The sequence below is a fragment of the Hippocampus zosterae genome, chromosome 1 (assembly GCF_025434085.1).
Source record: "Hippocampus zosterae strain Florida chromosome 1, ASM2543408v3, whole genome shotgun sequence".
Taxonomy (NCBI): Eukaryota; Metazoa; Chordata; class Actinopteri; order Syngnathiformes; family Syngnathidae; genus Hippocampus; species Hippocampus zosterae.
The window spans coordinates 40,981,520-41,007,699 of record NC_067451.1 but is presented as its reverse complement, the minus strand read 5'-3'; the positions used below and the strand labels follow the sequence as shown (position 1 = coordinate 41,007,699).

Genomic DNA, 26,180 nt, shown 5'->3' with positions numbered 1-26,180 from the left:
ACATTCTACGAGGCAATGGCATCACCAAAGTCAGATAAGTGGAGAAAGGCTATGATAGATGAGATGACTTCTTTTAAAGAGAACGACACTTTCACCCTTGTGCCATTACCGGAGGGTAGACAGATAGTGGGGGAAGGTGATTGTATGCTTTAAAGGAGGATGACAAAGGCAATGAAACATATAAAGGGAGATATGTAGCCAAAGGGTACAGTCAGAGAGAAGGACTTGACTATTCTGAGACGTTTTCGCCGACCGCTAATCTGACATAGCTGCGACTACTGACACAGCTTGCTGCACAGTATGACTTGCTCTTAAACAAAATGGACGTGAAGGCAGCATACTTACATGCACCTATTGACTGCGAACTATACATGGATCAACCTGAAGGTTTTTGTGTGAAACAAAAGGATGGGGTACAACTTGTGTGTAAGTTAAACAAATCCATATATGGCCTTAAACAGTCTGGGAGAAATTGGAACATGATGCTCCATGAGTTTTTACTTGAGAACGAGTTTGTACAGAGTCAACCAGACCACTGTATCTACACCAAAATGTCTGACAAAGAAAAAGTGATTTTGTTATTGTGGGTCGATGATATCATTGTGGCTGCCAGCAATGAGAGGTGTTTATGTGAGATCAAAGAGAAACACAAGAGTAAGTTTCGGATGAAAGACCTCGGATGCCTTACTCATTTCATTGGGATTGATTTCAAGCAAAATGTGGGCTCAATCACATTAAACCAATCCAGATATATTGAGAAAATATTGGAGAAGTTTGGCATGTCTGAATGCAAAGCAAGAGCCACTCCAAGTGAAATCAAATGTGACCTGGCTCTAGAAGGGGACAAAACCGATCAGAGGAAATATAGAGCAATGCTGGGCAGCCTCATATACATCATGACCTGCACTAGGCCTGATATTAGCTGGATTGTGAGTAAAGTCAAGTCAAGTCAACAGTATTTATAGAGCACTTTCAAACAGCCATCGCTGCATACAAAGTGCTGTACTTTGAGCAATTTAACATGCACAATAAACAGTAAGACAAATAGGTAATAAAGGAGGTAGAGAGCACCAAACAGTAAAATCAAGAACAAATCTAAGTCATGCTGAGTCAAATGGCAAAGAATACAAGTGAGTTTTGAGGCGGGCTTTGAAGATGGGCAGCGATGGGCAGCGAGCTGGGAAGATGGGCTTGCCGAATGTTCAGTGGGAGGTCATTCAAGAGAGAGGGACCAGCAACAGAAAAGGCTCGATCCCCTCTGAGCCTCAGTTTAGTTCTTGGTACTTCTAACAAAGTCTGGTCCACAGACCTGAGGCGCAGGTGTGTAGGGGCGGACGAGCTCAGAGAGGTAAGGTGGCGCGAGACAAACAAACACCATTCAATTAGGTGCAATATAAATACAAAATGGATAAATCGCAGTGCTATTTACAATTGTTTTTCACATCATTGAATTATTATTATTATTGTTGTTATTTTTATTCAGCAGCCTGACAGTAGTCGGTAGGAACGAGCGTCAGTATCTCTCCTTCTTGCAGCGCGGGTGTAACCGTCTCTGGCTGAAGGAGCTACCTAGTGCTGTCAGGGCGGGCTGGAGAGGGTGGGAGGGACTGTCCATCATAGCTTTTAGCTTAGTTAGCATTCTTCTGTTGCCCACCTCCTCCAGAGTGTCAAGGGAGCAGCCCAGGACAGAACTGGCCTATCTGACCAGTCGCTCCAGTCTCTTTCTGTCCCGGGCTGAGATGCTGCCTGACCAGCAGACAATGCCATAATGGATGGCCGAGGCCACCACCGAGTTATAGAAAGTCTTAAGGAGCGACCCCTGAACCCCAAAAGACCTCAGTTTCCTGAGTAGATGGATGTTCATCGGTGCTAGTGAGGACTGTTACCTGCAGAAATCCACAACCAACTCCTTAGTTTTTCTAGGTTTGATCTGGAGGAGATTCTGCTGTCACCAGTCCACAAAGTCCTTCGTCAGTCCCCTGTACTCCCGATTGTCCCCCTCTGTAATGAGTCCAACAATCGCAGAGTCATCGGAGAACTTCTAAAGGTGGCAGTTTGGAGTGGCGTGTCTGAAGTCCGAGGTGTAGAGGATGAACAGGAATGTAGCCAGAACAGTCCCCTGCGGCGCTCCAGTGCTGCAGAGAAGCCTGTCCGACTCACAGCTCTACAACCTCACGCGGCCGATTCGTGAGGTAGTCTATGATCCATGCTGTGAGATGGTGGTCCACTCCGGCGTTCTGCTGTTTGCCTCCCAGTAAGTTGGGCTGGATGGTGTTGAAGGCACTGGAGAAATCAAAGAACATGATTCTCACAGTGCTCCCAGCCTTCTCCAAGTGTGACAGCACTGAGTGGATGAGGTAGATAATGGCGTTTGGAATGTGGGAGGCAGAACTAGAGTACCCGGAGAAAACTGAAGTGTAATTTGGAATTCCCTCTCTATTCCTGTAGGTGGCCTTAGAATGTCCACTTGGCGTCAGTAACACGATTCTATTCTATATTTGCTGGTCAGGGAGAATCCAGTTTCAGCAGTGTGTGCAATCCTATAATAAGGTAAAGTGGCTGTTGTCATCCATCACCAACAGCACTGGTCAAGATCTCCTTTTTTAGGACTGAAGTAAACTAGTAGATTGAAAACCGCAGCTGGTGCACAAAGCCATGACATCAGCCCCTTGCCAGGTATAAAAGATACGGGCCTGACAGGGGTAGGGAGGCTTTTTTACATCCATGCCTTGGGCCACTCAACTTTTTGGAAAGACTTCACTCTGACATTGGTTGAATAAAATCTTTTCCCAATCAGCCGTGGTCCCTGAAGTGCTCATTCGTCGGGAAACAGCCACCGATTACCGAGTGTTTTTTGAAGACCAGCGAAGCAGCAAAAACCATATACCACATTTTTGGCGTCAAGAACAGGGTTCGTGTTCTCCAGGGGACCGTCCCGTCCGCTCTCTCCGCGAGCATCCAGCGGCCAGCCGACGACCTGTTTTGAGGTGAGTTGCTTGCACTCAAAGTCGCCGCAGCATGCTCGCTCTTGGAAAGGGGGGGAGGGAGCGTTGTCCCCCGCACGGAGGACAGTTAAACGGATCTGATGGGGCCACGGCGGGCTCCAGGGAAAGTTGTCTCTCCTAGTCAAAAGCCGTCATAATGCGACTTTTGAAGGGGGAGTGGCCCCAAATAGAGACAGCGAAAGAAAAGTAAAATAAAAACAGGAAAATAAATAAAAAGGGAACAGTAACAAAACGTTTTGGGAATTGTATGCATGACATGTCTGGTGAGAATGATAAACGAGAAGAAATAAACGCTCCAGGGAGGGCGAATGTGAAACAGGACAGGTTGTCGAGAACAACGCTGGTCGGCTGTCACGAGAAGAAAATAGTAGGAAGTCCCATAAAACGTGGACGTGGAAATTAGTCGTTTCAGTGGTCCCGCGGAGGATCGAAATTTTAGCTGTGTGATTGTGGCGGAAACACGGGTACGATTGAACTATGCTGCGACAAGATACGGGTGAATCCACACAGGCCAGGGGCTATAGCCGAGATGTCCGGAGGGAGCCTAGTCTCTGCCAAAGTCCAGCGCAAAAGGGAGGTTGCGCCGACCGCGTTTGGCTAATAGGAACGAGCGCAACTTTGGCATCCGTACCGTGAAGTGTGAGAGTGGATGAAGGAAATATCCGGCCAGGTCACGGACCTGTGGGCCGAAGAGAATGATGCGCGCGAAGCCACGTCGTTTGGACACTGATCGAATTAGAGGTGTATGTGAGTTATAAGGCTTGTCAATTTAAATGCTGGTGTAAGAGGCCCCCAGGTAAAACGAAGGACTGGCGGTTTTTGAATATTGATTAAGCTGATACGATCTGCTTGCGGTTCGATTCCTCTATGGGGACGTGTCATAATAGCATACACATCTGTCAAAGTTTGATAAATTTGAGCCTGTACAGACCGCGTTTGGGAAATAGGTGCTGGACGGCATTGTGTGTGTAGAGAAAATCCCTCTGTGTGAAAAAGGGAAAACGTGGCAATGAGGCCTCTGCCGTGCAAGGATTGGTATACCTGGGAAAAAAAGTATTTTGTGTGCACACTTAAGTTAAATTCTGCAGAAAATAAAGGGGAAAATATAAAGCGCTATTAGAAACGAAACGAAAGTTAAGTAAGACGTGCGTATTTGTCAGTGCATATCTGCACTGTTAAACACCAAACTGCATAGCCGCAGTTGGCAAACAGCAAAACGTGGAATGGATTCGAATCCTGCTCTGTCTTCTTTGTTTGTGAGTGTCTGCGCGTGCAGAGACGTGTGGGATCCCTGTGTGTGAGTGTGTGTGTGTGTGTGTGTGTGTGTGTGTGTGTGTTTGTGTGTGTGAGTGTACCCATGGGTGTGTGTAGGTGAGCGTGCGTGTGTGCGCGTGTGCGCGATCGTGAGTAAGTGTGTGTGTGCTCTTGAGTGCGAGTGAGTGAGCGTGCTTGTAGAAGAAACGAATGGAATGGATAGGATAGTGTGCTTCTCGGTGCTCTGGGGCGCGTGCCCGCCTGCGGTGCCCGGTCGGGGAGGGGAATCTGGCTTCGGGGGCGGGACAGGGAGTGGCCAACCTGTACCTGCCCACCGTGTTTCAAGGCTAGGCACTCCCCGTGTGGGTGACGTGGGGGCGGGGCGTGGGGCCAGAGTTGTGCCCATTTTGGGGCCTACCTTGCTGGTAGCGAGAAAATGTGACAGGATGATGGGGGACGGCATGCTGAAGGAGCAAAAGAATGCATGACCAACTGTGGAGGTCCTGAGGTAACTGAAACCCAGGAGAATTAATGTGCCACAGCTGTCTAACAAGAAACAAGAAGCACGGGAATGCTAGCTAACGACACTAATATAGATGTGCATGTATGCATCTCAAGAAAGAGTGTGGCCCCTCATAAATAATACGAGGGTCAGCTGGCGCCCCCTAGACCCTCTGGGAGCAATGAGAAATTGGAGTTGCAGAAAAGCCCGACTTGTTAATTTAAATTAAAGACAGAATGATAAAATTAAAAACCAATTATTGATATTGCTCTCTGGGGCTCTCCTCAATACTTCTGATTTTCTGTTTACATAAAAAAACCTGACAACAGGGATTGCATAGCAGACTGACTACAGACTGATCATCATAAACTTGTGAACAATTGTTTTTCAAACAAGGTGTCATCTCCAACATAAGTTGAGTGCGGGTACAGAAATAGCGCGGACGGAATACACCGGATCGAATATCAATTGAGACAGCCGGTCTTAAGGGGTCCATCTGAGGTTGGCAAAATCGTATGTGCATTGTTTAATTGATATTGTTATCTGCAATCAAAAAAAAAAAAAAAAGAAAAAAAAATGGGGGAAAGGAACTACGCTAGTCCAATGGTGACCACCCCCATCGAGGTAGTGCGGAGAAACTACCCGCTCATTAAGGGGGTTAAAGAAATATCCAAAAAATTGAATAAAAGATGGCCTGACATCGAGAGGCCTTGGCCGGTGGAAGGGACTTTTAACAGGGAAGTAGTTGAGACTATACGTGTACTAGTATCAGCTGATCGAGGGGCAGAACGTCACATTAAACAAGCTCCGAGAGATGGCCCACCGGAATCAACTCGCACAAAGCAAGACACCAGAGGGGGTCAGTGAGTCTGTGACGCTTTCCCAGCTGCAAGGGGAGCTGGTGGGCGTGCAGAGCTCCCTGTTCTCTTTGGGCCTGGAGCTGGAGGCCAGCCAGAGGAGTCTCAGTCAGAGTCAGAGACAAGATGACGATCTGGCCCGCTTCAAAGACAGACTGAATGCTGACCTCCAGGAGGCGCTGCAGCATAAGGAAGAGACTGAAAAACACAATCAGGACCTGCGTTGCGCACTTCAGAAAACCCGCGCCGAGCTCTGAAGCTCTGAAGGAAGTCGAGGCCGAGAGGCTCTCCGCGGCGCAAGAAAAAGACATGAGCATTGCACAGCTCAATCACTCTCTGCGGGAGAAGGAGCGACAGTTACAGGAGTACTCACAAATGTTCGAGACACCAGAAAGTCCCAAACCAAGAGATGCACTTGTTGAGAAATTAAGAGAGCGAATTAAAGACAGAGACAGAGCTTTGGAGCGCACCATCGATGACAAGTTCCGCTGCCTGGATGAACGTGAGGGTCAAGTGAGGACACTGCAGCTGGCGCTACGGGAAAAAGACCGAGACCTGGACAGGCTCCGCTGCATCCTGTCTAACAACGAGGAGACCATCACGAGTCTCGATGCTCTGGTGCAAAGGAAAGAGCTGGAGCTGGAGCAGGCGGCCGAAGCCTACAGAAACCTTCAGTGGCTGAAACAGGCCAGTGAAGAAAAGGAGAGCAGAACTTTCAGGGAGAAGGACGCCATCATTGGCCAGCTGCAAGCAGCGCTGCAGGCTCTCAGCAAGGAGATACAGGATCTGACGGCGACCCTGGTCGCCAGAGTTCAGGCCGGCCCCACCGACGTGGTGGAGGAGCTGAAGGCTCGGCTCCAGCTGAAGGAGAAGCTCTTCCAGGAGCTGCTGTCAGACCGCAGCCGCCAATCGATTGAACACCAAACGCGGCTTTCGGACTTGCTCAACACCCTCGCTGACAAAGACCAGTACCTGCAGGACAATTCGTACAGGCTGTCCTTGGTTATAAGCGAGCGCACAGGTCAGCTGCAGGAGGTGCGCAGGCAGCTGTCCAAGAGAGAGCAGGAACTGTGCGAGCTGAGGCAGGACAAAGAGAGGCAGACGGCCGGAGACGTGCAACACCTGCAAGGTCTTCTCCGAGAGAAAGAAGCCTTTTTTTAAGGAGATGATGCAGAACCAAGAGGAAGTCATGATGCGGCCGCCGTCTCCAGAGAGTGAAGAAGATGTGAAGGCCCTTCGGGAAGAGCTGCAGTTAATGCTTAAGAAGGAGAGGGAAGCCCAGAAAGAACTCTCTGCTCTGCGTTCGTCTTTGGCTGCCCAGCAAGCAAAGGGAGCAGCAACAGCAAGTACCGAGCATGTGCTGGAGCAGCTCGTCTTGGAGTACCGTCAGCTGAATGGTGCCCTGAGGACCGAGAAGAGACTCTACCAGAATCTCATTCACACCAATAGCGACAGCTCGGACAAGGTCTTGGCCCTCCACACTCAGCTGGACTCGGTTCAGGCACTCCGCGGGCAACTGGAGGAGGTCCTGACCCGGATTCAGAACATGGCCCTGGACATGGAAAGGGCCACCAAAAGGCAGCGTGACTTAGGAGATGTCAGCACCGAAGAGGACGAGGGGGATGATGAAGACGGCAGCAGCGACGAGTTCACCGACAGCATAGAGGACGACGAGAAAGTTACACCTGCGAGTTTGCCTTTCACCCAGCCTCAAGCGGCCCGTGGGCATGAAGGAGAGTCTGCATTCCTGACGACTCGCACGCAGAGCGTTGAACTGGAGCTAAAAGAAATACAGTCGCAGCTCGAGCGGGAGGGATTCACCTCGGTGACCCAGATGAGGAGCACACTGCCGAGGCTTTGGAAGGAGAACCGCTTCCTAAAAGAACGTCAAGTGGGGACGAACCACGGGAGTCTTGACCGGGGTGAGGAGGAGGACGATACTGAGGAGGAGGACTACATGGAAGATGATGAACTGGGGGCGACGTCTTGCGTGGCTGTCAAGGGTCCGAGTGAGCGTTCGGCCCGGCTTTGTTTGGAGGACCGAGAGCTGCAGGAGAGGCTGATGGTGTCTGAAGCCACCGTTCACGCTCAGGCCGAGCAGCTGAAGGACTACAGGGACCTGCTCACCGAGACGTCCGTGCAGCAGGCCAGTAAGCAGGTGCAAGTGGATCTACAGGATTTGGGCTATGAGACTTGTGGACGCAGTGAAAATGAAGCTGAGAGGGACGATGCCAGCAGGCCACAGGAGGATAGCGTGGGAGGGGACTGGTACAAGGCCAGTAGAACCGGGACTAACGGAGATGCATGCGATGGAACCGGGGAGGAGTCGGCTTTACATCACCTGGTCCAGGATCTGCGCTCCCAGCTAACCCGCTGCCACAAAGTCATCCGCGGGCTTCAGATGCGTGTTCGCTCCCTTTCGGCCACAAGCGACTACGCCTCGAGCCTTGAGCGCACGCCGCGCAAGGTTAACTGGGCCTTCGAGATGTCACCCGCCCAAGAGGGCGTGGAGGAAGATGAAGGCTGGGTGTCCGACACCCAGGCGACTTTGCCTGCGTCCAAACCCAGTCGCGAGCTGCAGGAGCTGATGGCACGAGTGGCCACCTTGGAGGCACAATTGAGCAGCTCCAAGTTGGAGGGGAAGTGCGAAGCAGAGCAGGGGAAATGTGCCACATGGCCTGGAAAGTACAACTCTCTCATCCAGGCCCAAGCTCGTGAGCTCTCCCACCTGAGGCAGAGGATGAGAGAGGGTGAAGGAGTCTCCCATATCCTCACACAGCATCTGGCTGACACCACCAAGGCTTTTGAGGAGCTGCTGCGGGCCAACGATGTTGACTACTACATGGGGCAGAGCTTTCGAGAGCAGCTTTCACAAAGCACCGCGCTAGCTCAGAGACTGCTCATCGAGCTGACTGGACGAGTGGAAAGCCCCGTTGACAAGACAGGCCACGAGTTGCTGGCCATGCAGCTTAGCAAGGAGCTTCAGCAGAAAGACCAAATCATCGAGTCTCTGCACAACAAGCTGCAGCATCGCCCTGAGACGCCATCCAGCTGCCAAGCCCTCTCGGAGACCACCGACCCATCAGACAGGACTTCCTTGGTGTCCGACGAGTGTCAAACCAACGAAGACCTGGATCTGTGCTCCGAGTTAGACGCCGGAGACTATCGGGACCAGGATGAGCAGCGACAATCCGAACCGGATGCCCATTCATCGATCCCTCCTCCTTCTCGTGGACACCTCCAATCATCTTTCAGCTGTCCGGGAATGCTTTTCTCAGCCTCTGGGGGTTTAACCGCTCCGTCCTTGAAAGGCTACAGCCAGCTACCTCATCATGCCTTTCCGCAGTACCAGCTGGGCAGCATTCCCGAGGGTCACTCACTAAAGTCGGGCTCGGGGCCCAATTTAATTGAAGAGCACCTACGGGAGGTGCGATGTCTTCGCCAGCGTCTGGAAGAGTCCATTCGGACCAACGAAAGGCTCCGACAGCAGCTGGAGGAAAAATTAGCAAACCCTGGGCGCGACGGAGGAGCAGCTACAAACATCTATATTCAAGGGCCAGCACAGACTCGTGCGAGGAGCTGATCGAAGCACGCGCCCGCCTCAAGCAAGCCGAACTGGAAGCTGAGCAGTGGAAGGAGGAGTTGAGACGACTTCAGACACACAGTGAGGAGCAGGGACGGCAGATTCTCGCCTTGAGGCAAGCCGGTCAGGAGAGAATCAACAGAGTGCAGCACGAGGCGTCTCTACTGCAGCAGCAGTTGTGTGAGAGCAGAGACCTCATCCACTCCCTGCAGAACGAACTGCACGTCTACGATCGCGTGTGCTCCAGCTTCAAATCCAACAAAGGCTTCCTGTGCGAAGCTCCTGGCCTGCCCGCGGAGTCGGCGGAGCTACTGAGCGAGGTGAGGAGTCTGCGGGCCCAGCTGCAGAGCAGCATCCAGGAGAATAGCGCCTTCAAGCAGCTGGAGCTCCACAAGCAGCTGGAGCAAAAACTGGGCGCCGGCTTCCCTCGCACGCCGTCCCTGTCGGCCTTCGGCGCCAGCCCTCAGAGAGAAAACGTCTACAGGCGACAGCTGCTGCACGACCCGGCCCCTTCTCCACCTGTCAGGGACATTGGTCTCTTTAACTGTGGATCTCCCTGCCCCCCTACTCGGACCTGGATGACAACCATAGCGCCGCCAACGACCCCCTCGACCCGCACGCTGAGCTGGAAGGCGACGCCGCCGATGGCTCGTTCGCCAACCGTTATGGCCGCCACGCCGTCGGTCACGTGGATGACTTTAACGCTCTCCAGCAACAAGTCCTTGAAGGTCGCAGCATCGTGCAGCGCATGGAGGCAGCGTTGCGCCCGCACCTGCGCTCTCCTCCACCGTTAGGAGCCGCCCAGAAACAAAACAATGAGCAGCTCTTGGATTACGGCAATGTCCCGAGTCTCTTGTCCAACACGAAGACCCTGAGGCAGATTCTGGAGGAGGCGGCGTCCCTGCTGAAGATGTTCTGGAGGGCGGCGCTGCCCAGCGCCAACGCCGCCACGCCGAACCTGAAGAAGGAGCAGTCGATGCAAGAGGAGATCTTGTCCCTCAAGCTGCGCGTGTCTGAGCAGGAGGAGGTACTGAAGGGGACGATTCAAAGACTGAGGAGCACCAGTCGCACCAAGGAGAGCATGGAGCATTTCATTGTGAACCAGCTGTCAAGGACTCGGGATGTTTTGAAGAAAGCAAGGACAAACTTGGAGAAGAACGAGCTGAGAATTTCCTCTCTAAGCTCCTCGTCTTCCGCTCCCTACGCCGCTGAGGAGCCAGGAGGTGGTGCCAGAGAGCAACCTGCTAATGTCCGGGGCTTGACGACTGACGGAGTCAAAGCCAACCAGCACTCTGCTGCCAGGAAGCGCACCAGCCGATGCTTGCTTTAGACCCCGAACAACCGGACTCAATGTTACGGACCTCCACATTTAAAATCACTAAGACCTCCTCAGTCCCCTAAACCCCTGTCTTCAACCAGGCCTTACCAAACTCCCTTCAGCGTCCCCAAACTCCTCAAAAGCGCAGTCAGTGTTATTCTTTGAGTGGAGCTGTCAGCAATGTGTATGAAAGAAGGCGTGTGAAACGTGTACCTGGTGGTTGCAGTGACAAGCCGGATTGGAACGGCTTGAAGACGCCCCCGAAACGTCGTCTTAAGAGAACATGTGGAGGGGCAAAGGGTTTTTTCTGCACGTAAAAAGGCAGAAACAAGAAGAAGCACAAGAGAGACTCGAAGCAAATACTAAAGACACGGTTCAGCCAGGAGACAAGGTGTATGTGAAAGTGTTCCGCCGCAAGTGGTACAACGAAAGACGGCAGGGGCCATTTGAAGTTGTCCGCTGTACCGGAACAGCGGTGCAAGTGAAAGGGTCGCCAACTTGGTACCATCTGACACACTGCGTCAAGGTGCCCAAAGATGAAGAACCCCAAAGAGGGAGTCGCGGCTGCGAGAACTCCGAACAACTGCCAGAACAAGAGTCGCCCAGGGGCCCAGATCGGGAGGAAGACGGGCAAGGTCGAGCTGTGGTGGATAACGTGTCTGCTGTATCTGTTCCTGAGGACATCGGGGGCGACACAGCCGACGATCGAGGAAGCCAACAGTCCGACAATGTCAATCTTGACGACGCGCCCTCCCCAACACAGCGACACCGAGCCAACTACCACCGGAGATGGTGTCCCCAATGGACACGGTCACCCAACAGGACCCAGTGACGGACGCCCAGTCCGCCACAGAGTCCGGCCGGAGCGTTACATTGAGCAATGTTGATGGAGTGTTGGGAAGAGCTGTCATACTGCCATGTAGTTGCGCAAGGGCAGGAAGGTCCCTGTGCAGACACACCGTCAAATGGGAAGACCACACCGGTAACATCCTTGCCCTGGCCCAGCGAACACATGTGGACAATGTACAGTTACTAAGTGATGTGTTGCATGATTCCACTGGAATGTGATCCACCGTATGTTGTTGCCCGGCCCGCGACCAGTTTACCATCGTTATTGTGTCAAAGTTGCATGTGTTTTGCGTTGAGTGCCATTGTCATCACGCGATACTGGCAGGAGTTCTTATTCGTTCCAGAACCTCTGGATGCTGACCGGGGCCGTGCAAGGGACTCTATGGACAGTGACCTGGACATAAGGACTTTGTATGAACAGCAGGCCCTGGGCAGTGATACCCAGCACGTTCTATCGCTGAAGATTCGGGGAATGGACTCTGCCTCGGCACGCACTTACACATGAAGAAGGGGGGGCGACATTTCAGGGGCTTGTTTTGATAGCATGTTTTGATACCTCATTACTATATACCTCATTGTTTATTCCAATATTTTTACCTCATTTTGTTACCTGCTGGCCGGCTGATCATGTGACGGTACAATTTCACTGTTTGGTGGTAGGGGGACATGTTCACACTGTTTGGTGAGTTCATACTGTTTTGTGGATTGTAATGTGCCAGGGCTCCTTACACCTGGTTGACACCAGGTGAAGGGAACCACTGGGGATGGTAGAAAGGGCCTTCCTCTTTTTCCTTGTCATTAGACTGGCGAGGTTTTTTCTTGAGGAGGGGCCGGCAGCTTTTTGGGGCTTCTAACGGGCCACACCAAATTCATTACTTCGCAATTTGTCACCGTTGTAAGGGTATTACCTAAGGGGGGTGGTATCGTCGTTTGAATTATGCAGACTTCAATTTTCTTTGCTTGTGGTTCCTGAGAGGCCTCAGATTGTTGTCAGGGAGCAATTGGCTAACTAAATAGTTTGAGCTTTCCTAGTTAAAATAACCTTAAGTAGCATGCCTTGAGCGTGATTTAGGCTGAAGAATTTGGGCCAAATTGTAGACGTGAGCATATATAAAATTTGGTTGGGGAAAGATGTTTGGACCTTTACCGATGTTATCTTTTGTTAGACCGTTTCCGGGACTATTACTTTGTCCCGGAAGGGGGGAATGAAGTGTAATTTGGAATTCCCTCTCTATTCCTATAGGTGGCCTTAGAATGTCCACTTGGCGTCAGTAACACAATTCTATTCTATATTTGCTGGTCAGGGAGAATCCAGTTTCAGCAGTGTGTGCAATCCTATAATAAGGTAAAGTGGCTGTTGTCGTCCATCACCAACAGCACTGGTCAAGATCTCCTTTTTTAGGACTGAAGTAAACTAGTAGATTGAAAACCGCAGCTGGTGCACAAAGCCATGACATCAGCCCCTTGCCAGGTATAAAAGATACGGGCCTGACAGGGGTAGGGAGGCTTTTTTACATCCATGCCTTGGGCCACTCAACTTTTTGGAAAGACTTCACTCTGACATTGGTTGAATAAAATCTTTTCCCAATCAGCCGTGGTCCCTGAAGTGCTCATTCGTCGAGAAACAGCCACCGATCACCGAGTGTTTTTTGAAGACCAGCGAAGCAGCAAAAACCATATACCACAAAACCAACAGGCCGGGGAGAACCTGCAAACTCCACACAGGAAGGCTGAAGCCAGGGTTGAACCCATGACCTCCGCACTGTGAGGTCAACGCGCTAACCACTGGACCACAGGGCCCCCCTTTATGTCATATATTCAATAAAAAATATTAAATGAACATGATTTGCAAATCATCCAAAAATCCATTATCCAAGCCGCTTATCCTCAAAAGGGTCGTGGGTGTGCTGTAGCCTATCCATCGCTAATCATTGTACTCTATTTTTATTTGTGTTTAACACAAAGTCCCAACTTCATTTATATTTGAGTTGTAGTTTTTGCGTAGTTTATTTTTGAATCTCTTTTTGAACACAGCAAGTGATTCACAAGTCTTCAGTTGAGTTCCGAAATTATTCCACAAATTAACATCTCTTACACTATACACTATACACTTTTGCTTCACATATAATTACAAAATTGATTTTTCTTCATAAATCTCAGCATGCGGTTCTTCATTTCCTGGAATTTACGGTATATAGGGTAGCTTTCCTGAGTCCAAAGACTTGTTGTAGGATGTGGTTTCCATTATTGCTCCGGCGGGACCACTTCCAGGAGAATTTGTAAACTTCTGTTGATAGAATCTACACACAGAAGAAAAAGTGCAAATGAGTGATGTGTTACATTAAAGTTGATATTAATTGCTACTCAAACAAACAATATTCGAAATTCAGTCTTTTATCACATTAAAAACAAAAGGGAACTATACCAAAGCACGCTATACTGTGGTCTTAAAAGATTCATGTAGTGCAGGATTCACTTTTTTTTTTGTTGCAAATTCATAGTTATGGCGTTCCTTGGAGGGCCGTTCAGACTGTTAACCCATATCAATGATATTGTCAGGTATACACAACGAATTGATGGATATGAGTTTCGAGCTCAGAGACCAGTAAATGATTGGATATTTCTCTAATCTATTTTAAGGGAGGGAGTGGTTAAAATGCTTGCAATATCTCATATCTTAGTGTTGTGAAAAGGGCAGACAATTTGCAAGAAGCATGAAGCCAACGTACATGATTTATTGCCGGCAATATAAAATGATGTCGCAGATCATTTATGGCCCCCAGGCATTAAGTTTGATGTCATTGGTATAGTGGGGCCATCGGCGGCTCTTTGGCAAGGCAAGAAGGCAGCAGCTTGAAGTGAAGCCCCACCTTTGTAAGAAAAATGTTTGGTCCAATGATACTGATGGTGGAGTTATGAGAGCTTCACTTCGTATATCACACGCACTAACAACAAACACTTAACAATACTGCAACATGAAAACATCAGTGATGTCATCAACTTGTCAATTTCAACTCACTGTTATCACATTAGCCATTAGCATCGACCTAAATTGAAGAGGTGTCACCACTATCGCAGTAATGATAACGAAAAACTGGTGTAGCAGCTCCACAGCTGAGCATTTGTGAAAGATTTATTGAAATAAAAGCTAGCATAATAACATAGCATGCTAAGAACCTGTTCTTGTCCATAATGTTACTGAGTTTGTGAAAAGCAAATCACTGTCTACCTTCATCAAGACCTGATGTGAAGACATGGGACACACTTTTCCAGTGTGTTAACTATCGTAGCTCACATGTACCGTTTTGAAATGCTTCTCTGGCCCCTCCAAAGTCCCATTCCATGCCAGTGCCCTCGTCGAATTGTACATGAAACAGACTTTAAATGAAAATCATGATTAAAAAGATATACAGTACTGCAACAGCTCTGATCGCAAGCTGCAAACTAACAGACTTCTTGTCCGCAAACAACTTCAGCTGATGGAGGTCACGGCACCACTGTAGGTTAAAGGTGACCTGGTTTTTCATTTTATTTTTAAAATACTTTTTTTCTCTCTCCAAGGGAAACAGTGACTACAATGTAGCCTGCGACAAAAATGAGCTTGACACCCCTGATTTTACTATATGTGTTGCTGCCTTTATGTAATGATGTGATTTACAGTAACCATTGGTTGAGACTGACCTAAAGCCCTTTGTAACCACTTGGGCCTACGGTTGACGTGTACAAAAATGTAGTAGGCGGGGATCCCTGTCAGGGAAATGGCAAATCCAATGCCTGTGTTGAGTGGGTCTGAGTACAGTGACAGGAAGACCATGAAGAAACAAGTCAGGCTGAACACCACTGGGATGAAAATCGGGACCTGGGCAGAAAGCAGGAGTGAAGAGTGGGTTTACATGTTGAGCAACACAATTCATCATCAGGTCAGGAATGTCACTTTTTAAGTTGCCCCGGTTTATTTCCTCAATCTTTCCGTGATTGCCTGTATAATCAGTTTCCCCACTGTTTTGTTATATTCCTCCTGCATCTGCTTTGCACACTCATAATTATTCAAGTTATTTTCTCTCCATCTTCTTGTTTCATATACAGCTGTGTATTCTCATCCATCTGTGTGTTTCTTTTTTAGAAATGTAAAAGTACAGTAAGCTGGTGTAGTTAAAACTTGCAAGAATTTAAATTCAGGGATGATCTGAATGAGCCATTTCAAAGATCCGGATAAAATAAACTCAGACTCAGTCACCATTGGTAACAGTCTCCCTCTCAACTGAAGCAAACATGGGTTGTCCATTTCTCCACGATCCCATCAATATTGAGGCACAAGAAAATCTAAAATGATATGCTGGCACATTAATTTCTGTATGAACAGTGGTGATTTTTGTCAAACTCAGCCATGCGTCTTGACAAAAGATATTTTGCCCGTAATGTATACCAGGGGTCACCAAGGACCACATGAGAAGAGTAGCCCGCTGGCCTGTTCTAAAAATGAGTGATTGGTCATAATTTCTTGGAATTTTGTAGAAGTGATCCATCCATCCATTTCCCGATCCACTTTATCCTCACAAGGGTCGCGGGGGGTGCTGGAGCCTATGCCAGCTGTATTCAGGCAGTAGGCGGGGGACACCCTGAACTGGTTGCCAGCCAATCGCAGGGTTCACATACACAAACAACTATTGGCACTCACAGTAACACCTTGGGACAATTTAGAGTGTTCCATTAACCTGCGTTGCATGGTTTTGGAAAATGGGAGTACCCAGAGAAAACCCATGTATGCACAGGGAGAACATGAAAACTCCACCCAGGGAGGCAGGAGCTGAAATAGATGTGATCATCTGAAAATGTAAACACTTAAGGAGCTTTATAGAAAGTGTCCCATTTGATATGTAACTGTTTTGTAGTCATCGTGAGAAATCATTAAATTCATCAATGTCGTCACATATACCGTAATGGGCTGTCGACAGCTGAGCATGCCCTTCTCATAAAGCAGAGTTCGGTACCTGCTCCTGCCTTCCTGTGTGGAGTTTGCATGTTCTCCCTGTGCCTGCATGGGATTTCTCCGGGTACTCTGGTTTCCTACAATCCAAAAAGAAAAGTGTGGCAGGACATTGAACACTCCAAATTGTCCCTAAGTGTGATCATGAGCTCGAATGGTTGTTCGTCGATGTGTGTGCCCTACGGTTGGTTGGTAACCAGTTCAGAGTGTATCCCGCCTTCTGCCCTGTCACGTCCCGTGCCGGCCAGTAGGTGGCGGGGTTGTCCCTCTACCTACTGCACACCTGTTTTCAATCTCGGGGTGATGTTTATCCCTTTATTAAGAGACTCCGGCAGTCCTCTCACTGCCGGAGAATTCCACGCCGAGCCATTACTCTCTCGTACTCTATTTTCACTATTGCTATTTGCCTCGTCGCATACTTGCCTTACGGCCTATACTTGTTGCCCACTTGTTTCGACTTTCGATATATCGCATTTTCTACTATTACCACCAGCGCGATTATCTCCTCGCGTTTGTTTTAGCCGCGAGCGTTTTCTGTTTGTTTCCTGATCCTTATTTGATCAGCGTTTTCTGTTAATTTCCTGATCCTTATTTGATCAGCGTTTTCTGTTACCGTTTTTCCCTGTCGGGCTCTTTCTGTTGTTTTTTCGTTCTGTCATTAAAGACACCTTATTTGTTACAATACTCTCTCTTGTCTGCATTACCTGGGATCCAACTTATTTAATTCATTGTTCTGCTCGGAGCGACTCTTTCTCCTCGAGCAGAACGTGACATGCCCGTAGAGAGCTGGGAGAGGCTTCAGCACGCCCGCGACCTTTGTGAGGCTAAGCAGATTAGAAAATGGATGGATGGATATAAATATAAGTTAAGCAAATTTTAAGCAAACGTATTTTAGATGTGAGTATCAATATGGTAACATTTCACATTACCCAAGAAATAGCTGTCACTTTCGAAAAGTGCTGTGTTTTGGACATGGTGCAAATTTATATATATGTGTGTGTATATATATATATATATATATATATATATATATATATATATATATATATATATATATATATATATATATATATATATATATATATATATATATATATATATATCCAGCTCGAAGGACCAAGCGGCTGGATAGCTCAGTTGGTAAGGCATCAGATTGGCATACGGGAGACGGTGGTTCGAATCCCGCTTGGGGCAAAAATGAGCACATACTGTAACACCATCCAGTGTGGGTCCTTGGGCAAGATCCTTCACGCTAATGCCTACCTCATACAATGATGATGAGAGACAATAAAACGAATGACATGCCGGCTCAGACGTCGCCCGGCCAAACAAGGTCTGCGTCAGGTGCTGGGGAACCAGAGCACCTTGATGAAAAATGGGCTACTGGAACAAAGCGGAGATGGGCGAGAGGCGATAACATGGCTCTGTTGGAATGCTACTACTCAAGCAACCCTAGTCAGAGGGGTTACATGCAGAGAATGTGGGCTGAATGGTTACTTCGAAACCACAGTCACGGTTGACCGCGAAACAACTAGTAGCTCAGTGTTCCAACATCCACAAACGGCAACTGCTGTCACAACTTGAGATTGATGAGGTACAACGCAGGTTCCATGGTGATGGGCCCCAGGCTGCCAGATCAGAGGAGGAGGTCATACAAGAGATTGGGAGGCAAGCCCCAATGAATGCAGATGATGAGATTGGGTGGCCAGCCCCAATGAATGAAATGCTGAGCGAGGCAGCAACTGACCTGAAAGCTAAGATCATGGCGAGAATGAAAGCTGGGCCACCTAGAAAGCGATTACAACGGCTATGTGAAGTACCATCTGAAAGTCTCATAGAAAGTGCGAATGCAGCACTGAGGGCGATCCCTACCGTAACGATCACAGAAACCAATGAGCTGATATACGCTTCAGCATCAGTGATCCTGGAGACTCTGGGCTATAAGAGCAACCATGGAAGGCATGAGATACGTTACCCACCATGGAAAAGACGGTTGGAGGCTAAGATCAAGGCGGCCCGGAAAGATGTGAGTCAATTGACGGAGGCCCAGAGAGGTGTGATGAAAAGGCCGATACCCGAGAGGTACATCCAGATGACCATACCTGAAGCACTCGAAACTGCCAAACAAAGGCTCCGAGCCTTGTCCAGTCGCCTAAAGCGGTACACGAAAGAGAATGAGGCCAGACAAATAAACAGGCTGTTCGCAACACAACCTGCGAAAGTGTACGCTCAGTGGCAGGGTCCTAACAACAGAGCCGACCCACCAAGACTGGAAACTGAAAGGTACTGGAAAGGCATATGGGAGAAGGAGGTTGCACATAACAGCAGTGCACAATGGCTGGTGACCCTGAGAGAGGAGCACAGCAACCTCCCTGAACAGAACCCAGTTACCATAACAGTGGCAGACATACAGGAAAGAGTCTCAGATATGAAGAACTGGACAGCACCAGGCCCGGACATGGTCCACACCTACTGGCTAAAGAAACTCACAGCACTCCATGAGCGCCTAGCAGTTCAAATGAACCAGCTGCTGAGGGATGGGACTCACCCAGAATGGCTAACTGAAGGGCGAACGATCCTGATCATGAAGGATCCCTCGAAGGGTGCAGTTCCATCCAACTATCGGCCAATAACCTGTCTCTCCACAACATGGAAGCTCATGTCAGGCATCATTGCGGCTAAGATAAGTGGACACATGGATCAATACATGAGCGAAGCACAGAAGGGCATTGGTAGAGATACTAGAGGAGCCAAACATCAACTCCTGGTTGACAGAACAGTCGCACACGACTGCAGGTCCCGACGTACCAACCTGTGCACAGCTTGGATTGATTACAAGAAAGCCTATGACTCGATGCCACATACATGGATCACTGAATGCTTGGAGTTGTATAAGGTGAACAGGACCCTAAGAGCCTTCGTTGCGAACTCAATGAGGATGTGGAAAACCACACTTGAAGCCAATGGCAAGCCACTTACCCAAGTGTCCATCAAATGTGGCATATACCAAGGTGATCCACTCTCCCCACTGCTGTTCTGCATAGGACTGAAGCCCCTAAGCCAAGTAATCACCAAGACAGGCTATGGATACCGCCTCAGAAATGGAGCTACGATCAGTCACCTCCTCTACATGGATGACATAAAACTGTATGCTAAGAGCGAAAGGGACATAGATTCCCTGATCCACACAACCAGGATCTACAGCAGCGACATCGGGATGTCATTCGGGCTTGAGAAATGTAGTCGAATGGTGACTCAGAGAGGAAAGGTAGTCCGCACTGAAGGGGTCTCGCTCCCAGAAGGAACAATAGCAGACATTGAGGACAGCTACAAGTACCTTGGTATACCACAAGCCAATGGCAACCTCGAACTGGCCACAAGGAAAGCGGCTACAGCCAAATACCTCCAGCGAGTGAGGCAAGTCCTAAGAAGCCAGCTCAATGGCAAGAATAAGACCCGGGCAATAAACAGCTATGCCCTGCCAGTGATCAGATACCCTGCAGGAATAATAAGGTGGCCAAAGGAAGAGATTCAGACCACGGATGTTAAGACCCGAAAGCTCCTAACCATGCATGGAGGGTTCCATCCCAAATCCAGCACCCTGAGACTGTACGCAAGCCGAAAGGATGGAGGCCGGGGACTAGTGAGTGTGAGAGCCACTGTCCAGGATGAAACATCCAAGCTCCATGAATACATCAAGGAGAAGGCTCCAACGGATGACGTACTCAGAGAATGTCTCAGACAATGGGGAACAGAAGATGAGGCGCTGGAAGAGGGACCATCATGGGAGGACAAGCCCCTACACGGGATGTACCACCGGACCATAACTGAAGTGGCTGATCTCAAGAAGTCCTATCAGTGGCTAGAGAGGGCTGGCCTGAAGGACAGCACAGAGGCACTCATCCTGGCTGCTCAGGAGCAGGCCTTGAGCACCAGAGCCATCGAGGCCCAGATATACCACACCAGACAAGACCCAAGGTGTAGGTTGTGCAAAGAGGCACCTGAGACGATCCAACACATAACTGCAGGGTGTAAGATGCTGGCAGGGAAAGCCTACATGGAACGCCATAACCAGGTGGCTGGCATAGTCTACCGAAACATCTGTGCAGAGTATGGACTGGAAACCCCAAGGTCAAAATGGGAAACACCTCCGAAGGTGGTGGAGAATGACAGAACGAAGATCCTGTGGGACTTCCAGATCCAGACTGACAAGATGGTAATGGCGAACCAACCAGATATCGTGATCATAGATAAAGGGCAGAGGAAAGCCGTTGTAGTGGATGTAGCGGTCCCAAGTGATGGAAACATCAGGAAGAAGGAACATGAGAAACTCGAGAAATACCAAGGGCTCAGAGAGGAGCTGGAGAGAGCCTGGAAGGTAAAGGTGACAGTCGTGCCTGTGGTGGTCGGAGCACTCGGGGCAGTAACCCCCAAACTAGATGAGTGGTTGCAACAGATCCCTGGAACAACATCGGACATCTCAGTCCAGAAATGTGCAGTGCTGGGAACAGCAAGGATACTGCGCAGAACCCTCAAGCTTCCTGGCCTCTGGTAGAGGACCCGAGCTGAATGAGGGACGGACACCACCCGAGGGGTGAGATGAGGATTTTTTTTTTTTATATATATATATATGAGGCCAGACAAATAAACAGTCTGTTTGCAACACAACCCCCGAAAGTGTACGCTCAGTGGCAGGGTCCTAACAACAGAGCTAATCCACCAAGACTGGAAACTGAAAGGTACTGGAAAGGCATATGGTAGAAGGAGGTTGCACATAACAGCAGTGCACAATGGCTGGTGACCCTGAGAGAGGAGCACAGCAACCTCCCTGAACACAGATACAATACAGGAAAGAGTCTCTGATATGAAGAACTGGACAGCACCAGGCCCGGACATGGTCCACACCTACTGGCTAAAGAAACTCACAGCACTCCATGTGCGCCGAGCAGCACAAATGAACCAGCTGCTGAGGGATGGAACTCACCCAGGATGGCTAACCGAAGGGCGAACGATCCTGATCATGAAGGATCCCTCAAAGGGTGCAGTCCCATCCAACTTTCGGCCAATAACCTGTCTCTCCACAACATGGAAGCTCATGTCAGGCATCATTGCGGCTAAGATAAGTGGACACATGGATCAATACATGAGCGAAGCACAGAGGGCATTGGTAGAGATACCAGAGGAACCAAACATCAGTCCCGACGTACCAACCTGTGCACAGCCTGGATTGATTACAAGAAAGCCTATGACTCGATGCCACATACATGGATCACAGAATGCTTGGAGTTGTATAAGGTGAACAGGACCCTAAGAGCCTTCCTTGCGAACTCGATGAGGACGTGGAAAACCACAGATGCCACATACATGGATCACAGAATGCTTGGAGTTGTATAAGGTGAACAGGACCCTAAGAGCCTTCCTTGCGAACTCGATGAGGACGTGGAAAACCACACTTGAAGCCAATGGCAAGCCACTTGCCCAAGTGTCCATCAAATGTGGCATATACCAAGGTGATGCACTCTCCCCACTGCTGTTCTGCATAGGACTGAACCCCCTAAGCCAAGTAATCACCAAGACAGGCTATGGATACCGCCTCAGAAATGGAGCTACAATCAGTCACCTCCTCTAAATGGATGACATAAAGCTGTATGCTAAGAGCGAAAGGGACATAGAATCCCTGATTCACACAACCAGGATCTACAGCAGCGACATCGGGCTTGAGAAATGTAGTCGGATGGTGAATAAGAGAGGAAAGGCTTTTCTTTAGCCTGGACAGGGAAAACAGAATTGATGGGAAGATGGATGGAGCCAAATCCGGGGTCATTATGGAATAAAACCTGTGGAAGTCTTCAAAAGACCCAAGAGTGGGATTCAGGTTTTACCTTCCAACAAGACAATGATCCTAAATAAATCAAAATATAGAGGAGGATGGTTCAGAACGTATCCAGGTGCTCGAATGGCCAAGTCAAAGTCCAGACTTGAATGCCTTTGAGAATCTGTGGAAAGATCTAAAAACTGCTGCTCATTTAATGTACCTGAGCTGGATCTGTCTTGCAAGGAAGAGTGCGGAGAAATCTCAGTCCCTAGATGTGTAAAAATGATCGATACGCCGAAAGACTTGGAACTGTAATCGCAGCAAAAGGTGCTTCTACAAAATATTAACTTGGGAGGGAAGTGGGGTGGGGGATAATTTTGCACTCATTGCACTCATTGCACTCATTTTTCATTCCTATTTTTTTAATCTCTAAAAAAAAAAGTTTTAACTATTGTATGAATTTCATTTCACTTCACGAGTGCGTCGCAACTGCTGTTAATTCTTCACAAAAAAAAAATCCAATGTTGAGTCTTTGAAGCCTCAAATGTGGCAAAAGCTTAAAATAAATAAATAAACTCCAGAAGGCTGAATACTTCTCTAAGCCACATTAGGTACACACATTGCATATTGCGAAACACATGTAGACTATACTGTCTGGACCATGTATTTCATTTCTTGAAATGTTGGAATAAAAGAGGCAAAAAAGGAAAATCCTTGAACTTGAAATGTCCATCCAATTTAAGGAGGTCTAAAATATTGACAGTAAAATTAACCCTTTCATGCACCCTGTAACCTGATAAAGCAGGGTCGGGAACCAATGGCTCGTGAGCCATATGTGGCTCTTTTGATGATTGCATCTGGCTCGCAGATAAAACGCTTGTTTATGGCATCCATCGATCGATTTTTTTTTTCACTGCTCATTTCCTGTTCGGGCTGCAGTTGGCTCCAGGAGCAATTTTGATGGATGATACTGGCCTATGTTGCCATTGCTGTGGAAACGGGTAAACGCCCCCTTTTGAATCAGCCCGCTCGGTCATTAGCTCAAAGTTAATCCTTCGACAAATAAGATGGCGAAAAGAAAAAAAAGATGAGTATGGTACACTTTAGGACGAATGGACCGAATCATCTATGGTCACGAGCTATGGGTCGTGACCGAAAGAACAAGGTCCTGGATACAAGCGGCCGAAATGAGTTTTCTCCGCAGGGTGTCTGGGCTCTCCCTTAGAGATAAGGTGAGCAGCTCAGTCATCCGGGAGGGGCTCAGAGTCGAGCCGCTTCTCCTCCACATCGAGAGGAGCCAGATGAGGTGGCTTGGGCATCTTATTCGGATGCCTCCTGAACGCCTCCCTGGTGAGGTGTTCCGGTCATGTAACACCGGGAGGAGACCCCGAGGAAGACCCAGGACACGCTGGAGAGACTATGTCACCCAGCTTGCCTGGGAACGACTCGGGATCCCCCGGGGAGAGCTGAAAGAAGTAGCTAGGGAGAGGGAAGTCTGGGCTTCCCTGCTAAAGCTGTTGCCCCCGCAACCCGGCCCCGGATAAGCGGTAGATGATGGATGGATGGATGGATGGATGGATGGATGGATGTATTTGAGGTCTCTTCTGCATTGCACCTGTGTCGGAGTATTGTTTCTGGTATTGTTATTCTCACTGCTTATGGACTATTTGGCTATTGACCTCGTCGCGTTTCGCGTTTTGCAATTTCGGTACACCTGCTTTTTGTAAGTACGATTTTGGTTTTGTGATTTGGCTTTACGCTCGCGTGTATTTTGATACATTGTTTTAGTTTGTATTGGCGGTCTTTAATTTTCTCCCTTGCCTTTTGTGCAAGGGGTTTTTGTTATTCGTTTATGTTCTCTCTGGTCCTTGTTTTGACCAGCGCTTTATGTTCCTCTTTGTCGGTGCGATTATAAGCATTAAAAACTATTTTTGTTACGGAGGCCTTGTTTACGTCTACATTTTTGGGATCCAGACTTAACTCGGCTTGTCCGAGTTGTGACAAATGGTGGTATAAAGAAGCCCCACTAAAGGCCCAGGTAGCAAATGCATGGCTCGCCACCACTCATATGTGGTATATTTGTTTCTGGTGCTCCTTGCAATTCAGTTATGTGTTTATTTTCTGCTCCTTCTGACATTTGTTCCTCTCTCGTCACCATCGCTATAGCAGAGCTGCCAAACACCAGCACTGGTAGGTTTTAGTGATGCACCCTTGGAACTTGAATTTGGAACAATTGCTTGGATTATATGTGGCTGAAAAGATAAATGTGTGTCAATACTGACCTTAAAGGGGCGTGGAAGGTCAGGCCGGGTGTATCGAAGGTAGATTAAACCAAGGACTACCACACCAATTGATAACCACCGCAAAAAGCTCATGAAGTTTAACAGGCTGTAGATGTCTCCCAGAAACAGCTGGAGCATGGTCAATGGATACTGCACACAGAATTTTTAAAAGAATTGTAGGACTCATCCATCTTCAGTATATTAAGAGCAATATCTTGTGTTTTCATTGTGTGTGCTCACGGTGGGTTTGTTATGCATGCGCTTCACAGCTTCCAATCGCAAACTGAGATCCCAAATAGTGGCCTTTAAATTGCGTATTCACTCAGTACAACAGATCACATGTGCTGCAGGTGGAAACATGTTTTAAAAAGAGGGTTTTGCTCTTCAGGTAGCGTTGATATTTGGGAGAGCACTGCAAGAGCAAATTGAAGTTTGTAAAAATGTGGAACGAGGCAAACAATCATTTTCTTGAGGTACACATCATAGATCTATTGCTCCAATAATATTGGGGTGGGAGACAGCAACCATATACATTTTTGGTTTATCTTCCCCGGTTTGTGGCAGTTGGACTTATGTTCCCATTCTGTGTAACTTTGCGTTTTACTTGACAAGTTGCTCTGTGAGTGGCCATCACCAAATGCCAGGCTGCTGACATTATCCAGATGGGGAAAAAAATGCACTTCAAATAAATGTTGCATTCTGTGATATGTCATAACTCCTTTTTGTTACTGGCTCTGAAAATCACAACATATTTTCTAGCATGGCGATTATAGAGCGTCTGAAATATGTTGTTTGCACCTGCCTTTCAGATGTGGTATGCCTTTCAGATACAGCATGAGGGTTCAAGCCATAAATATCAGCCGTCACAATTTTTCTCAGTTTTGATAAATAACATCGCACATACTAAATTCATGCGTTTGGATAAACTCCCGGAACATGCAAAATTAACTGCGCTTTTGTGCATTTTGATTCAATCCATGGTACACTCAGTTAGCAGATCCGTTTCCATACCTGTTTGACTGAGCAAATCAACTTTGCACCCGTACCTTCATGTGCAAACCTTATGTCAATCAGGCCCTGTTTTTTAATTTAAAATTCGTCCTGTGGCAATAAAAACGATTTCTGCTGCCCTGAACACAAGTAAAAGGTAACAGAAACAAATAATATGCTGTCTTGTGAATCTAATTTAATTCCCTCCATGGTAACGCTGAACAAAAGCACTCTGCGATATTGCAATTCTAAAAATCATTCAGTAGTGACCTAATTAAATAGAATGGACATTTTCTGCATTTCTACTTAACTGCTTCAATGGACATTGTGCTGCTCCTCCCAGCCCGAAAGAACCTATTGAAGTCAATGGTGAGTCACACTGCTGTAACCACTCAGATTGCATCATGGTGGGCCACACATGCGCTGATTTGATGCTGAACTGTCACCGCCACAACCGACCATTGGCCAGGGGGGAGAAGGCCACCAGGGGCTGCCTCTGCGGCCACGTCAAACCGTACGCATCATTTGGAATTTAACCATCAACTTGGACGTTTATTCGAGCTTTAGCGAGCAGTTTATTTTTAAGAAGCCTGCAGTCTTCCTGTCATTCTTATCAGGCTTGGTACAATCACATTACCAAGGTCCCCTGATGTGATAGTGCCATCTTTGGGTGACACTAAGCACACATCATTCCAGAAGGAACGGGGAGCTTGCTTCGACAAATTTGGCAATGTGCAG

The 26,180-nt window shown here is 48.3% G+C and overlaps 1 protein-coding gene and 1 pseudogene across 1 annotated transcript in view; one reads left to right on the top strand and one right to left on the bottom strand.

Annotated features, from left to right (window-relative positions):
* The first annotated feature begins 5,505 nt into the window (after positions 1-5,505).
* On the top strand, positions 5,506-10,531 carry LOC127608620 (myomegalin-like; annotated as a pseudogene).
* Positions 10,532-13,362: 2,831 nt separating this feature from the next.
* The window catches only part of LOC127608554 (cystine/glutamate transporter-like), a 116,910-nt gene continuing 104,092 nt past the window's right edge, over positions 13,363-26,180 (bottom strand). Inside the window, exons 10-12 of the mRNA XM_052077696.1 lie at positions 24,453-24,602; positions 15,050-15,227; positions 13,363-13,668 (exon numbers count right to left, since the gene is read on the bottom strand). Of these exons, the coding sequence (XP_051933656.1) occupies positions 13,613-13,668; positions 15,050-15,227; positions 24,453-24,602 (384 nt within the window). The 3' untranslated portion in view covers positions 13,363-13,612. The remainder of the gene's footprint in view (positions 13,669-15,049; positions 15,228-24,452; positions 24,603-26,180) is intronic.